Raw genomic sequence first — 15,602 nt, 5'->3', positions numbered from 1 at the left:
TCAATTAAAATTAGTAAAACTCCAATAAAAACTTGCAAATCTCTAAATAATCTACAACGGCAAAACTCAACGAAAAACTCTAAGTAAAATTTACTCTGCAATTTACTAGAACCTTCAGGACATGGACGTCAATTTTTGGCGAATTTTAATTTTTTCAAAGATTTGAAACTCTTTTTATTTATTTTCTTAAATTTGAAATTTCATTTAGAAAAATTAAGTTTTTATGCTTGTAGTAGTCTGTATCTTAATATTTTAACAGGACTTATATTGTCCTTAATAAATTAAGAAAACTGTAGCATTAGTGTCGTAATTATAAAGTTAAAATTAGAATTTGAAAAATCACACATTTCGTTACCACGAATTTACAAGTTTTTGAAATTAAATATTGAATGTTGTGGTGAATATACACATATTAAAATACTTCTTTTTAGTTTTGCTGCCACATGTTTAACTTCTTAAGGACTTAGATGGCTATTTAGCAAGAACTGAACAGGATAGTTTATCTCCATTACTATAGCCAACCAAATTAGCAAAAACTTATTTACAACCATTACCTATTTTTCGTTTTTAATATACTTCGAACCTATAAAAAATTGAAAATTATCTTACTTCCAATGTAACATAAACTTGTTCTATCTTTCAAAGAGAAAAAGAAATACTGAAATGCCAGCAAAATATGACATGTAAGAGGATGATACTGAATTTTATTGTCAAATCTAATTTGTTCCGACTTATAACAATTTTGTCAGAAAAAATCTGTTGAAATATTAAAATGTTGCAAGTTATATATCTCACATTCTGATTTTATAATTAAAATCAGAATTTAAAGCAATATAATTAGCTTTCCAAAACATACTGGTTAATTGATTTAATAGCCTTCATTTGATTATTTGTGTAGATTAAATTACGCAGATTAAACTTATATTTAACATAGTAGAGGAAAGAAATCTCTACAGTTGTCAAAACTGCTATTGAAATATGTGAGATGTTGCAATAAGTTTTTACTGATCCATTATTGAACTAATAAATGAACACATGGTATAACAATCAATGCTGTAATAAAAATTAAACTTCTCCAGAGATCTTGATAATTTTATTTTATCCTTCTTGATTACTTTATGAATTATTTTGAATAAATTATACATTAATGTCTTATCTGCAACCAATCTTTTCTTATTTATATGGAATATGCACAAAACAGAAAGACATAACAACACAATTAAAAAAGAAAAAATGATTTTAATTTCTTTATTTAGTATTTAATTTGGCCCTAAAGTGTGACTTTACATATTTATAATGAGAGAAACACATTTTCAGTTTTGCATTATGATTAAACTTGGTCATATAATACACGAAAAAGATTTGCTTGAATTTTAAGAAACATATTATTTTACTTTGATTAAAAAATATAACTTAATGTGTTCATTTATATTAACTCAATTTAGAAGTTAAACGCCAATTTTTAAGCTGAAATAGTTTATTTACATGAATATCTAATTTTAGAAAGAGATATTCTATCCTTATAACTTTTTTTTTATATCTAAATAAAATTTATCTGTTAGATAAATATTAGTTCAAAATAAAATCAATTATATATTGTCTATATAATCTTTTCTGCATTGATCTTATTTTCTTTAAAAAAATTTTTTTTTTTTTAAATTCAGTAAATTTTTTGTGGGAAAAAAACGAGGTAGTTATTCTTTAGAGAATATAACCTATAATAGTTAAATTTATTCCCGTTTTGTGCTTTGCTCAAATGATTGTTCCAATCGTATACAGTTTATTAACTTTACTTAATTAAAATAACAATAGTTATTACTTAGTTAGATTAATAGTTATCTATATAACAAATTTATAACGAAATCGCGTAAATATTAAAGGAGTTATCAAATACCAGAGTTTTCAAAGTACTTAAAAAAAATTAATTAAACATTTCTAAAATCTTGCTTTATACATCTCAGAATGCATGCAAAGAATTCTTTTATCTCTAAATAGTACAAAAAATTTCTCAAAATTTCATGAAATTGACTTACATAAAGAATAGAAGAAATTGAATGAATTTGCAATCCATAGTAGTAAACTTGACATTTAGTGATAATCAATATACGTATATTCATTTCATTTACAGATCATTTGAATATAATATTAGTTAATGAACTCACTGTTAAGTGTCATAGTACTGAGATAAAGTTGCGGAAACATACATTATAGTTTTGAAACAAATATTTATCACTCTGACACAAACCACCAGAAAGACTGCATAAAATATTAGATTTTAAAATTATTATATTCATTTCATTTACAGAACATTTGAATATAATGTTAGTTAATGAACTCACTGCTAAGGGTCATAGTACTGAGATAGAGTTGCGGAAACATACATTATAGTTTTGAAACAAATATTTATCACTCTAACACAAACCACCAGAAAGACTGCATGAAATATTAGATTTTCACATGCTTATGTAAAAACTGAGATATGTTTTTATCTTGAAATTATATGTAATTAAATTAAATAAGTGGCAATGAATGATTTAAAAAAAGAAAACGTAACACATTATTAAAAAAAGATGGAAAAAAAACCAAAGTATTTACGCATGATATTGATTACTTTTTTTTTCAAACCTCTTCTTAACGTACTTTATGAATATTCAACTAATCATCTAAATAATAATTTTCTAAGAAAAATTACGATCGCAACAGAATTACATAACTGGGTATAAAATATTATACAGCTAAATTTCCGAAAGCAAATATAGAAGGAAAAAAAAATCTATGCACAGAAATCAATACTATATGTACCTTTGTACTATGTTAGCACTTTGTTGTAAAATACCTTGAAAGTATGAATACTCTTTAATTCGTTAGAATCCGGAAGAAAGAAAAAGAGAGTACATATAGTATATTTATTTGATTTGAATTAACTCGCATGAGTCTGAAAAAAAAAATACCCTTGCAAACCTTTCTTGCAACGATTTTTCAAAATAATTATTAGACGATTTCACCACTAATTTAAAAAACATATCATCAAAGAAAGCTCTTATTTTATTAAGCATTCAATTAATACCTTCACCTCAGTTAATAAGTTCATTGACAGTTAGATTTTTATTGGATGTCATTGATACGTGACACCGATATGGTTGACACTGAGATATGATCACACACAAAAGTATCAAATTTAAATTAAATAACTGCCATTTTTGAAGAAGATAATTCAGTTGTTCTCTAATCCGGGCCGTTAATATATATTTTACGAATCCTTTTAAGTAATGGAATAAAAAACGTGTGTAGGGATCAAATTAATATTTAGGAGAGAAAGAACGCAGACACGCTGCTGAACTTTGATCAAAAGCATGATATAACGAGGTTAATAAGAGATGAAGGATTAAAATCATCTGAAATTATTTTTATCGATAACAAAGTTTTAAGGCGTTTGTGATAGAAAGTATATTTCAAAAAAATCAACAGGTATTTTTTGTCTCTTCCTGACTCAAAGAACATTTGGTTAGAAATTTTTTTTTCTCCAGATATTTCAATATACATATATCAGATATTTCAAAATACATATATCAGATATTTCAATATAACATATATCAGATATTTCAATATAACATACTAGAATAAGTTATTAGTAAAATAATAAAATCATAAGACATATATCAGATATTTCAATATAACATATATCAGATATTTCAATATAACATACTAGAATAAGTTATTAGTAAAATAATAAAATCATAGGAACCCGAGTACTTAAGTTTTTTTAATTTTAACAATGTAAAAAAAGTTCATGTTTATTTTATCATTTGGATATTTTCGCCATTACAAATACAATACTATTTGCTCGAATTTTATTTTCAGATGTTGACAAAAGACAACCTGATGAACCGTCAAATTTTCTAACAGTAATGAAGAAGAATCATTTTTCACTTAAAAAAAAAAAATAATAATGGTAAGAAGGGAAGCAGAAAATAAATCAATTTATTGAATCAAAATATACAGGCAAGTTCATCATAATTCCAAATTCTGGACGCATCAGTTTTATAATAAAGCATTTACTCTGGTTTTTGGAGTGGTTAATAATGGTATAAATATTTTTCTTCCTTGCTTGAATAAAAATTTGAGAAAACAATCATATTTTGCATTATACGTGAAGGGAAACCACGAAAATATCTTTCAGATGGCTTGATTCCATTTAGAAGTTCAGTAATCGCAATGAATTTTTTTTATAATGAATCATTTTTCAGCATCTTTGAGAGACTTCTTTGTGACTATAACGAGATGTTCTTCAAATTTTTGTAGTTTTTAACCGAAAATCAAAGTAACTCGCTATTTTAGTATCGGAATAAAACCATATTTACGTTATAAAAATAATTATGTTTATAAAAATAATTAAGTTAATTAATTATTTTAATTAATTGATAAATTAATTAATAAATTAATTTTAAATAATTAAGTTAAAATAATTAAGTTAATAAATAATTAAGTTAATAAACAATTAAGTTGTAAAAATAATTAATTATAATCAAGATTAAATTGAAATTAAAATTATCAAATTTCGCGTTATACGCTATGAAAAACAGACAAAAATGTTTTTCAGATTGCTGCTATTGGTATATAAAATAAAATAATTTGCAATTTAAGTATAGGAGTAAAATTATAAATAAAAAATTTTTCATTATTATTATCCTTAATAGATAGGGTATCTTTCTGAACAGAACGAAAAGCTCTTCTTATTAACTCAACCCAGAAATCAAAGTGTGAGCTTTTTTATTTTGTGAATGTAATGAAACACCCTTATTATGCTTAATCCAATTCAGAAATCAAAGTAATTAACAATTTAAGTATCAGAATACAATCAAATTCATGAAAGTTATAAGAATAATTTATTTTAATGAAGATTAAGTTAAAGTAATCAAATTTGTGTTACATGCGAAGGAAAACCACGAAAAAGTCTTTTAAATTGCTTAATAGTAATAGGTTTCCAGCTTAATGTTGATTATCGCAATAAAATTATTTTTTAATAATCAATAATTTTTTTTATCATCTTTGATAAATAGTAAATGCTGTGAAATGCTCTAAATTTTTTTTGTACTTTTTTGAATTTTTGTAGGCAACCCAGATATCAAAGTTACTTGTAATTTAAATACAGGAATAAAATTATATTTTGAAAGACTTTTTGAATGAAAATAATTAGAATTTAGATTACGCACAAATGAATATCATGAATAAGTTTTAATAACTAACTAACTGAACGCTAACAGGCAATTATGAGACTCTATCTCAGCAATTATTAACATTTTCCAATTTATTGTTCATCATGAAATTAAATGCTTTGGGCAGCTTAGATTGCTTATAAAACTGTTCTATTTTATTTTAATCATTTTATTAATTTTTTTAGTTATTTTATATTTTTTATATATTTTTAATAAGCACTTAAATTGTTTTTTTTTTTTTATTTATTTCAAGTATTTGAATTTCAGAACAATATAAAAATCATTTTTTTAAAATACATTAATTTTTTCATTTAAAATTTACAAATTATAAATCTTTAAAAAAAATGTGATCAGATTTTTCTGGCACAGTAACAGAATGTTATTATTTATCATAACAATTTATGAAAATCAAATAAAAAAAAATAGAGACCAGTGATGTGTCCAGTGTCAAAGTTCACCCTGACATCTGTTTGGTACAGTGATTGATCTTTCCATCTTTATGTCTTTGTTTGAGTTACACGAGCAAAGGAGGGGATACAAGCGTCTATATTCTTTGTCTACGAAGTACTTAGATTGGTTTGAATAAATTATCAAACTGAGCATGCGCGTTATTAAAATTGCGCCAAACAAAAATGCTAAAAACGCCATTCTAGTAAACCTGACAAAACGATGAAGAGATAACGATGAAAACGATGATGTAATCGACCAATCAAATGCCTCTATTTATTAAAAAGGCGGTCAGCCAAGCAACAGCCTTCCTTAAAAGATAGAGACCCTTTCATAACTCAGAAGCTCAGAAGAAATAACAATGAGAAGAAATAGGCTATCAAGTAAATTTCCTGTTCAAAGTTTACATTTCAGTTTTATATTTGATGCACTTGTGCTTATAAGGTGTAAAAAATAATTTATATCGTTCTGCATAATATCGTGAAACTGGAACTCACTAAGTATTCGTGAAAAGTACGGAATGCTGTTTTAATTTTTCTAACTTTCTTATTATATATTTTTTTTCCTTAAACTTTGATTGCGAAAGTGTATTTTGTAAACTTCTGAGAGTAGAGCCAAACTAGGTATCTAAAATCCATAAATATGGTCAAAGATTGGAATTCCGTTGATTTTTTTTACTGTTTATGTAGCAAAAATGTCTCAGTAAATGAAACTTTGAGACTTTTTTTGTTTTGCTAAAACTTGTTCAGACAATTGAGTTTCTAAATCATTATAATTATAGATTTTTTCTAAAAATAAACTGAAAAACACCTTTTCATTTTATGAAACTGAATATTTATAACGCACCTAATTTATTTTCAAACTAACCAATACGCTGCAATTCTTCTGAATTACATTTGCTGTAGTACGGGCATGTGTATCAGATAAGATTTATCTTTCTTTAATTTGCATTTAATTCTCTTTTTTAGTGTATTCTCATATTTGTTTACAAATTACTCTGATGGTTTCATTGTTATAGTTGCTATCAGCATTATTTGATGATGTGCCTAGAGCATGAAGCTCTTAATAATTTTTGCGATTGAATTCCTTTGTCATCAGCTTTTCATATTAGATTGGCACAGTTATAGCTGATAAATCTAATGATAATTTTTTTTTTACTATAAAGCCGTGTCACAGGGATTACAAAAAGAGATAAGTTTTTCGTAATATTGCAAAAGTTCTCATCAATCCATCCTTTTAGGTATCTATTTGAATATTCGTACTACTTTGAGACTAAAACCAATATGATTGAATAAGTTCTAAAGTCGAGTGATATGATCAAAAGATTTCACTGCTTTAAGCTATAATAGCAATTACTGAATTACAAGAAAACGAGAAGGCCCATGTATATTTCTAAGCTCTAAATATGTTATTAATGAAGTTTTATGACCCTTAATAAATAAATATAATATATTAATGTTTGTCATCTTTTATTTTAAGGATATATGATCAAATGGCTGGTTCAAGTAAACGTTTAAATTTCCAAAATTCCGAAGAAGATGATGATGGAAGATTTGGAAATTGTAAATTTTATTTTATCTCTTTTCATTTATTTTTTTTTTTTTTTTAGTTCACAAATTTTTTTTTAAGAACATGCTTGCAATTAATAAAAAATTGGTATTTCATTTTCTTTATTATAAAATAATTATGTATACAAATTTTGTGAATATGACCTCATTGTTTGTTATTTTATATATACAAGATGAGATCTTCAGCCTTTTGTAAGTAAAAATTTCTTCCCTTTCCGCCTTTTAGTTACCATTTCACAAGGCAGCCATTTTTTGAATTATTATGTTCTGAGTTTTAAAACTTTGAAAATTTCTAAATTATTTCCAATTTCATAATTTTTAAACAGCTGTAACTCAAACTATTTGACCGAGGGAGTCAAATTTTGTTCTGTTTTTAATTAGACTATTTAAATTAACCTGGTCAAATTATTTTTAAAAATATTTTTTAATAAAACTTACATTTTAAAATTAAGAAATTTTATATTTTGAAAGAGTAAATATTTAATTCTTTTTTAAGCAATGTTTGTGCCGAATTTCAAGTTGATATTTCTTTGAAATCACGATGAAAAAAAGAAAATAATAATAATTTGTAGTTTAACATTGACATAAACCATATATACTAAAAAAAAAAAAAAATTACATGACATAAAATTAATATTTTAGGTATGGTCAAAATGTCTGATTTTCTTGGATATTTGGATGAAGGAAAAAACTTTGATTTATCCTTGACTGGACAAGCCTCCACTTATTTCTATGGGCATGCAACATACACAGCAATTTCTTGAAAAGGAACAATGAATAATATGAAAAGTTACTTCAATTATATGAGTAGTCTGAAAAAGAATTTATTTTTATTTACATTTGGAAACAGTTCAGAGGGATGAATGCTTGGAACTTTTGAGTATCAACGATTGATAACAGTTCCTCAAATTGCTCCTACCTATACTGTAACAAATGCCTTTTCCATCTGCGTAAAAATGCCTCAATTCCATAAAAATCCTCTTTGTTTTGACAAAGATTTATGAAATTTTTGTGGTTTTTGTACGGTACTGCAGACTCATATAAAAAGCAATTTTACATCATTAAGATTTCAAATGTGGCAGAATACTTCTTAAAGGTATCATCTAATGACCTGTTTTGAACAATGGACTGTATTGATAGGAAAGAGGGGACTAATAAACTAATAATGTTTTTAACAAAGCTATTAGTCCAGTTATTTCTCACACCTCGTATGTCAAAGATTTGAAAACATTGTAGTCAATGAAAATGTATTAAAAAAAGGGGGGGAATATTTTATTCTTATTGACACCCAAACAAAATCACAATAAAAAAAAAAAAAAATTTCTTGTGGTTTTTTCTATTGACAATTTTAATGAAATTTAAACAATTCAATCTAAATTTTGTCAAATTTTCCCAGATTTTGTTAGATATTTTTAAAAAAAATTATTTTCCTAAACTATACTTTTATTGAAATAACATTCATTTGACATGAAATTATCTTAATTTATGTTTAGTGGAATATCATGAAGATGAATATGGTTATGTTCAGCCTTATGGTGCGAAAGCTTCTCAAGCTCTAATTTCACAGCTGCCGAGCAGACATTTAGGTGACTCTTTATGGAATCTTTTTAAATGTTTTCACTTTTTCAGAATTTCCAACTGTATTTTATAGCAATCTCGATAATCACTGGGGTTTTGTTAATTTATGCACATTGTAAAGTGATGGAATAAAACTAAAAAACAATCAATATGTATCTTTAGCTGTAAGTTTTATAGAAATAGTTTGCATTTAAATAAATTAAACTTAATGTATTTCTAGGAAGTAAAAAATTTTTCAAATCTACTTTTTAAAACAATAACAATTTCCATATTGTTTTACACAGAATTTTAAAATCTACATATGTATCATATTATGTAAGAGTGTGTTCCAGTATTCATATACAGTCAAACCCCGCTATAGTGAACATGGTTTATAGTGAACTCCCGGATATAGTGAATGAAATGTTTGGTCCCGTGCCTTGCTATACACTTATAATGTTATTTTTTGTGGATATAGTGAACCAAAAAGTGAGGAATTTGGATATAATGAACTTTTTTCTGTCTTCGACCGATTTTCTTCTTCATTTTTTTGTAATAATTTTGAAATTTTTACTTTAAAATAAATACGTATACCGATTTTTAGAGTCATCTATAGAGAGGAATTTAGCGATAAGCTTCTTTTATCTCACTTTCCCATCCCTAAACAAACTAAGTAGATATTTCCAACCCAGGCAGATAATGCACCTGTAAGGTTTCAGTGGGATTAATATGCATTTTCTGTCAGAGGGAATGAGTAAATTATTCATTATTGGTCAAAGGGTTGGACACTAATATGTGTTGATAAGGCCTTCATTTCAACTCCTTTTTGCTCTCAGTTCAGTTTAAAAAAGGCTGTAAACAAAGTGTCTCAAATTTAACTATGGCGAGCAGTAAACGTAAAACGTTCTCCATTGATGATAAAATGGGCGTATTCAGAAAAATTGAAATGAATGCAATCAAGCTGATATTTGCAGGGAATATAAACTTTACAAATCTGCAGCTTGTAGCATGTGGAAAAATAGGCAATTAATTATTTCTACTCATGAAAAAAATTTAGATGGCAGAAAAAAGTTGAGAAAAGCAGATCACAAGGATGTTGAAGAAGCATTACTGAAGTGCTTCAGCATTCAAAGAAGCTGCAATCTTCCAGTATCTGGACAAATGTCGATGAATTTGCTAAGCAATTTTAGGAGACTACTTTTATGTGCTTGAATGGCAGGTTAGACAGGTTAAAAAAGCGGAATAACAGAAATTCAGGAAAAATTATCTGAGAGTCAGGAAATGTTTCCATATCTGATGTTGAGGATTGCTCATCAGCTTAAGATTACTAATTTTTCTTTGTAAGCAAGACGAAGAGCAATGAAAAATAACACATTTTTCGCTACTATAATATATTTCAGTAATTTATTTAATTACTGTGTAATAAAAGAGAGGAGTAATGGAACCATTAATTAAATTGCCTGCGTAACAGATGTAGTGAGCTCCGGGTTATAGTGAACCAAAATATCGGTCCCTTGAAGGTTCACTATAGCGGAGTTTGACTGTATAACAATATTTTATTTTAGAAATTAGTATATTATCTTTAATTGTGATTTCAAAATGTGGTTTTTAGTAGTGTATGTGTTTGGTATGTAATCCAATTGTATTAATAAGTGTTGATGATGATCCTTAAACAGGGTTAAAAGTCCTTAAAAACTGCTTAATTTTTATTTTGGAGAATAAGGGCCCTTAAAAGTACTTAATTTTGGTTCAAGGCTTTAAAAAGTCTTTAGTTTTTTAGCATCACTATGGTTGACAGGAACAATTTTTCTGCTCAATTTTTTCAATTTCAATGAAATAATTTAAAATGGAATGCAGATTAGTTTCATACGTTAACTTTTACAATCTGAATGGCGTTAACTTTTAAATATCTGAAAATATTTGAAATAAAACCCGACCCGTGTTTACAAAAATTGCCTGGTACTTCCTTGGTGAGCCATGTTAAATTCATACAATTATATCAGTGTTTACATTATAATAAAATTGTTTTTTGTGATTTTTTTATTTATTGATTTTTTTTAGGGTGGTAAATAATTTGCACTATCACTGGAGACATATGTATATTCGATGATGAACAATCATGCTATTTTTAAAGTTCTTAATTTTTGAAAAAAGTACTTAATTTTTTCAAAAAAGTACTAAATTTTTTTCGAAAAAAGTACTTAAAAGTGCTTAATTTTTGCTTTGTTGAAAAAGTGGGAACTCCGTTAAAACAGTTCCTTTAAATAATTATGTTTTAATATACAATTTCATGTAAAATATTGAAAGAAACTACTGTTTTGATTATAAAGAAAATTATTAAATTTATTTTTCTTTCTAATTGATGTTTTTATTTAGTTTTCACTTATTTAAAAATGATTATTTAAATAGCTTGGAAATTAGTATGATTATTTAAAGTGGATTGTGCAGTTATAAAGTGTTTAAAAAATTTATTTTAATGTTTCTTTTGCATGAAGATTTTCTTCTACATGGGTTAAAAGAAACTTTTATCTTCTAAGGCAGTGCTTTCTTTTTTTTTCTTAACGTGAGGCAAATTTTATTTACCAATGGCTTATTGGGACCAGCTAGTCTTTTTTCTCACACTTGTTATTTTACCATTCGGCTGCATTGTTCTAAACGATTGATTATCTTTCGCAAATTTTGCTTTTTGGCAGATCTCTGTTGATTAGGTTTCGAAACAAGCAGCAATTAGTGGATAGTTAAAACATCATAAATTAGTTTTTTTTTGTGTATTGATATTGATTAATTTTAATAGTAAAGTTTATATTGATTAATGCTAATGGAATGTATTCTCATTTGTGTGAAAAGGTTTAGGTTCAGGAAAATACTATAATTGCTTTATTTACTGTTCATAATATTTTTTAAAATTTATTAACATATTTTTGCATTACAAAATCTTTGAAACGGTGTTGAGTGTTTTGAATTTCAAATCATATTTTGATGAAAATTATAGATGTCCTTCTTGATGAAGAAGAAGTTGAAAAAGAGGATAAAACAAAAAGTAGCTTGCGAAGGAGAGATTCTCATTACAGAACACTTCAGCTTAAAAATGCTACTCTTAATTCACGTCATAAAGGAATTAGTGCAAACAAAATTTATGAGGTAGTATGAAATATTTATTTTTATCTATTAAAATGAAATGTGCTTTTCATTCTATTAAAACTATTTACTGTGACCACCACTTATATTATCAGCCACTTTTTAAAATCAAATTTCCAGGAACGGAGTACATCAATATCAAACCATGTTCATGTCTTGAAACGTGCCGTTTAATAGAATCATTGTCCCATTTTTATAAAATCACATTTTTATTAGACATACGCTTTAAAAATGAAAAACTCTGACTTTTCTTCTCTGGATGATTAAAATGTTCTGTATGCGTAACATGAAAATAACAAATTTCATTCTTCTCCATGCAAACAACTAAGCAAATTTACAGATGTAGATTTCACTTCTTATCACTTAGGAATTGAGAAACGATAGTTTAAAAAAAAAGAAAAAAAGTTGGGACTGTATAATGCAGTGCAATTTAAAAAACAGCTTGCTTCACAACAGATTTCAAGAAAAGTGGCTTGACAACTATTCTATTGCTAATGCTATGAATTGTAAAATATAATTTCAAGAAACTGATAAAACGAAATTTATATTTGAAAAACTTCTGCAATATGTAGCTTATTATACACAGATGCCAAATATATAAAAATCTCAGTTTTGTCGCCTAGGTTGATTTTTTATTTGCCGGGCAGTATAGGAATAGATGAAAACTATTTATGAATAGAGAAATGACTATGTTAATCACTCACTTAATCATTCTGTACAATAAATCCAGTAAATGTCTGAAAAAAAACTTGATGTTTTAAAATTAACTTTACAGCAAGGATAAAAAAATATTGAAAGTTACAAAAAGTTTACTAGATTTTGTCTAGGCTTTTATGCTTAGAGGAATGAAATTTTATAAAACTAATCTTTTTTTTTCTTTACGAAATTGATGTTTTGTTTGAATAAATATTTTTTTATTATCAATCCTCTCTTCATTATCTATGAGGAAAATAATTAGAATTGTTAAGTGCTGTCCTCCATGCCACTAAAAATGCCAATGTTTTTCTTTAGCTGTTGTTTATCATCATTTTGGCATTTATTGCTACAAATTTTTTATTGTTTTTAAAATATCAATGTTTAGAATATGTTAGAGTATTGTGACATGCAAATTTCTAATTGTGCATTTCAGTAATCTTAATTTTGCATGCTTACTTTGTTACAATAGCAGGTATTGCTATGAATTTTCACGTTTTCAAAATTTCACTTTTTGTTACAATATCCTTATAATATGATCGATCTGAGAAAAGCTCAAATAAATAAGGGTTCTTTTCTATCCATTCAATTTGCAACGAATATTTAAATTTAAGAGCAAGCTACTCTTTTATTCTCTTTTGAAGAAAATTAAATGGTTCTTAAATGGAGATTATTTGTTATAATTTTATTTTTCAAGCAATCACCATAAGTTAGTTTATTAATTTATAAAAATTTTGCTGCCGAATTTTAGTAAAGGAATTGTTTTATACAGGGTTTGACAAAATATGGAAACACTTCTATACAGGGGTATCGAAGTGTTTCCAAATTTTGTCAAACCTTTACATCTAAGCAGGATATACAGGGGTTCTACAAAATAATGGAAGCACTTCAATACCAACACAATTTTTGATATTTCTTAAAAAATACTTAAAGAAATAGTTTATAAATTTAGATCGGGCAATTTTTCATATGAATAACATCATCTCATACATGTATCATAAGTTAAAGGCTTTTTGACGTTTGAGGGACCAACAATAGATTAAAAATGGGAAAAAATGTTTTTAAACACTGTATGCCAAAAAATGTAGTAATACATTTGTAACTTATTACTATTATTTTGGTTATTATATGCAATAATTATGTAAAATTTCGTAAACATAGCTTAATTGTTTATGGAGATATGAACATTTTTTTTGCTATAACTTTGAAAATATTCAATAAATTATACAGAACTTTTGAATAAATTAAAAATTGATTACAAAATTATTGCTTTAAAATTTGAGAAAAATTAGTTAAAAACTGCTCAAGATATAAGTATATATGGTAGTTCTTTTGTACTGCACATGCCTGGAAAAATTTTCTTAATTTGAAAAAAGTTCTTAATTTTGTAGTGAGTTGTATTTGATAACTAATAGAAAAATTTGATTTTAATATCTTAGAAATTTAAAATGTGTAATGTAATTTTCTAAGTGGTTTTCTTACTTTTTAAAAGAAGCTCAAAATAATAAGGGGTTTTCCACCAATTTCATTTTGAACAATTAAATAAGATTTACTAGCAAATCATTGTACCCTTCTAATGATGGTCTGTACAACAAAGTGTGATGGTATTAGGAAATAAAACATGCAAAAAAAAAAAAAAATGTTTTATGGGTGATAATCCCCAACAATGCCCGTGAAATGAACGAAATGAAGAGAAAGTTAAATGAACCATTTGCAAATCAATTAGAACTTACGTTTGAAACTTATATTTATCTCAGATCCTCAACTCAAATCCAGACTCAAATGAAGAAGAAAAGATGAAGACCCTTCGTGAGATGCACCAGAGCCTGACCATCAAGCGACAGGTGAAAGAAAAGTTTGATGCGGACAGGGAGAGGAAGATTGCCTCCCACTCTCTTGGAAGCTGTTTAAGGTGTAAACTGAGTGTTGGGATGGTGAGATTATTTTTTCTCTTTTTTTATAGCCAAGCACATTTCACATTATTGTGTTGCATGTGAAATCAGACACTTAACGTAAAAATTTAAAAGACCTTCTCAAAAATATCTTTTGATTTGTATGAGCTAAAATAGACTAAAAACTAATAAAAATTAAGATTTTTCGAAAAAAGTTTTAGGATAATCCTCTATTTTAATTTAATGATTTCCCTTTTGATATGCATTAATGATTTGATTTTTCTTGAAATGCAACTTATTTTGCTGTGTTCTTATTCCTATTTTAAGTATAAAAATGCAATCTTTTTTGTTATTATACTTGATAAGACGAGACAAGGAACAGCACGCACTTCTAAACATAACTTTATTCCTCTTTGTTTACACACACACTGAACAACAAAATTAATAGAAAAAATAGAACATGAATAATAGTACCCTCTAGTGATGAGGCAAACTGAATTTAAGGATAAACAATTCTAAAATTTTATTCTCTTGTTTTTTTCTTCCCCTTTCTTCTAATTTTTTTTTTTTTTTTTGAATCTGCTAATTAAGTTTAAAATGTTTCCAAATGTTATTTTTTAGTTTAGACAGAAAATTTCAGTTGAACAAAAAAGAAAATAATTATTCAGTTATCTGAGGAGTATAAATTAAAATCAATTATAAATAGTTCTAAATTTAAAAAAAAATAAGGAGAAATTATGATTAAGGCTTATATGAAACTCCTTTTGAATTTTTTTTTAAAAATTGTATAACTAATTGTTAATTACCTTGTTGAAGATTCACTGTGGGTTGGTTTAAAAAGAGAGTTGTTGTTCTTTTTTCGTACAGATAATTGGTAATAAAATAAAAGCATATTAGTGGTATAATTTTTTAGATCCATCCCTCATTATAAATTAGATCAAAATATTAATTTTCCTACATTATACATTGACAAGCCACAGAAGAAAAAAAATTAAATCTTTTAGAGTCATGTCACAGCAACACTTTTTCCTTGGGGATGTAGTTTGCTACTCTTTTAACTACAATGGTTCACTAGACAATGGTAACCTTAG

At 26.3% G+C, this 15,602-nt stretch overlaps 1 protein-coding gene across 6 annotated transcripts in view; it reads left to right on the top strand.

Moving 5' to 3' along the window:
- LOC107443255 (transmembrane channel-like protein 5) overlaps nt 1-15,602 on the top strand; it is a 127,215-nt gene that overhangs the window by 22,276 nt on the left and 89,337 nt on the right. For 2 of the 6 annotated variants that reach the window (XM_071181559.2, XM_021148247.3), the window contains exons 1-5: nt 6,009-6,176; nt 7,143-7,225; nt 8,725-8,817; nt 11,781-11,929; nt 14,377-14,553. In XM_071181559.2, coding sequence (XP_071037660.2) covers nt 7,156-7,225; nt 8,725-8,817; nt 11,781-11,929; nt 14,377-14,553 — 489 coding nt within the window. In that variant the 5' untranslated portion in view covers nt 6,009-6,176; nt 7,143-7,155. Of the gene's footprint in view, nt 1-6,008; nt 6,177-6,267; nt 6,287-7,142; nt 7,226-8,724; nt 8,818-11,780; nt 11,930-14,376; nt 14,554-15,602 lie in introns of those variants that run through there. The other 4 variants (XM_043053601.3, XM_043053597.3, XM_043053599.3 and 1 more) reach the window with 3 other exon arrangements.

Source organism: Parasteatoda tepidariorum, chromosome 4 (genome assembly GCF_982258835.1).
Source record: "Parasteatoda tepidariorum strain Cologne lab strain chromosome 4, Ptep-v5.0, whole genome shotgun sequence".
In the NCBI taxonomy this organism is placed as follows: domain Eukaryota; kingdom Metazoa; phylum Arthropoda; class Arachnida; order Araneae; family Theridiidae; genus Parasteatoda; species Parasteatoda tepidariorum.
The sequence above is the reverse complement of the archived record's forward strand: the minus strand, read 5'-3'. Positions and strand labels throughout refer to the sequence as shown.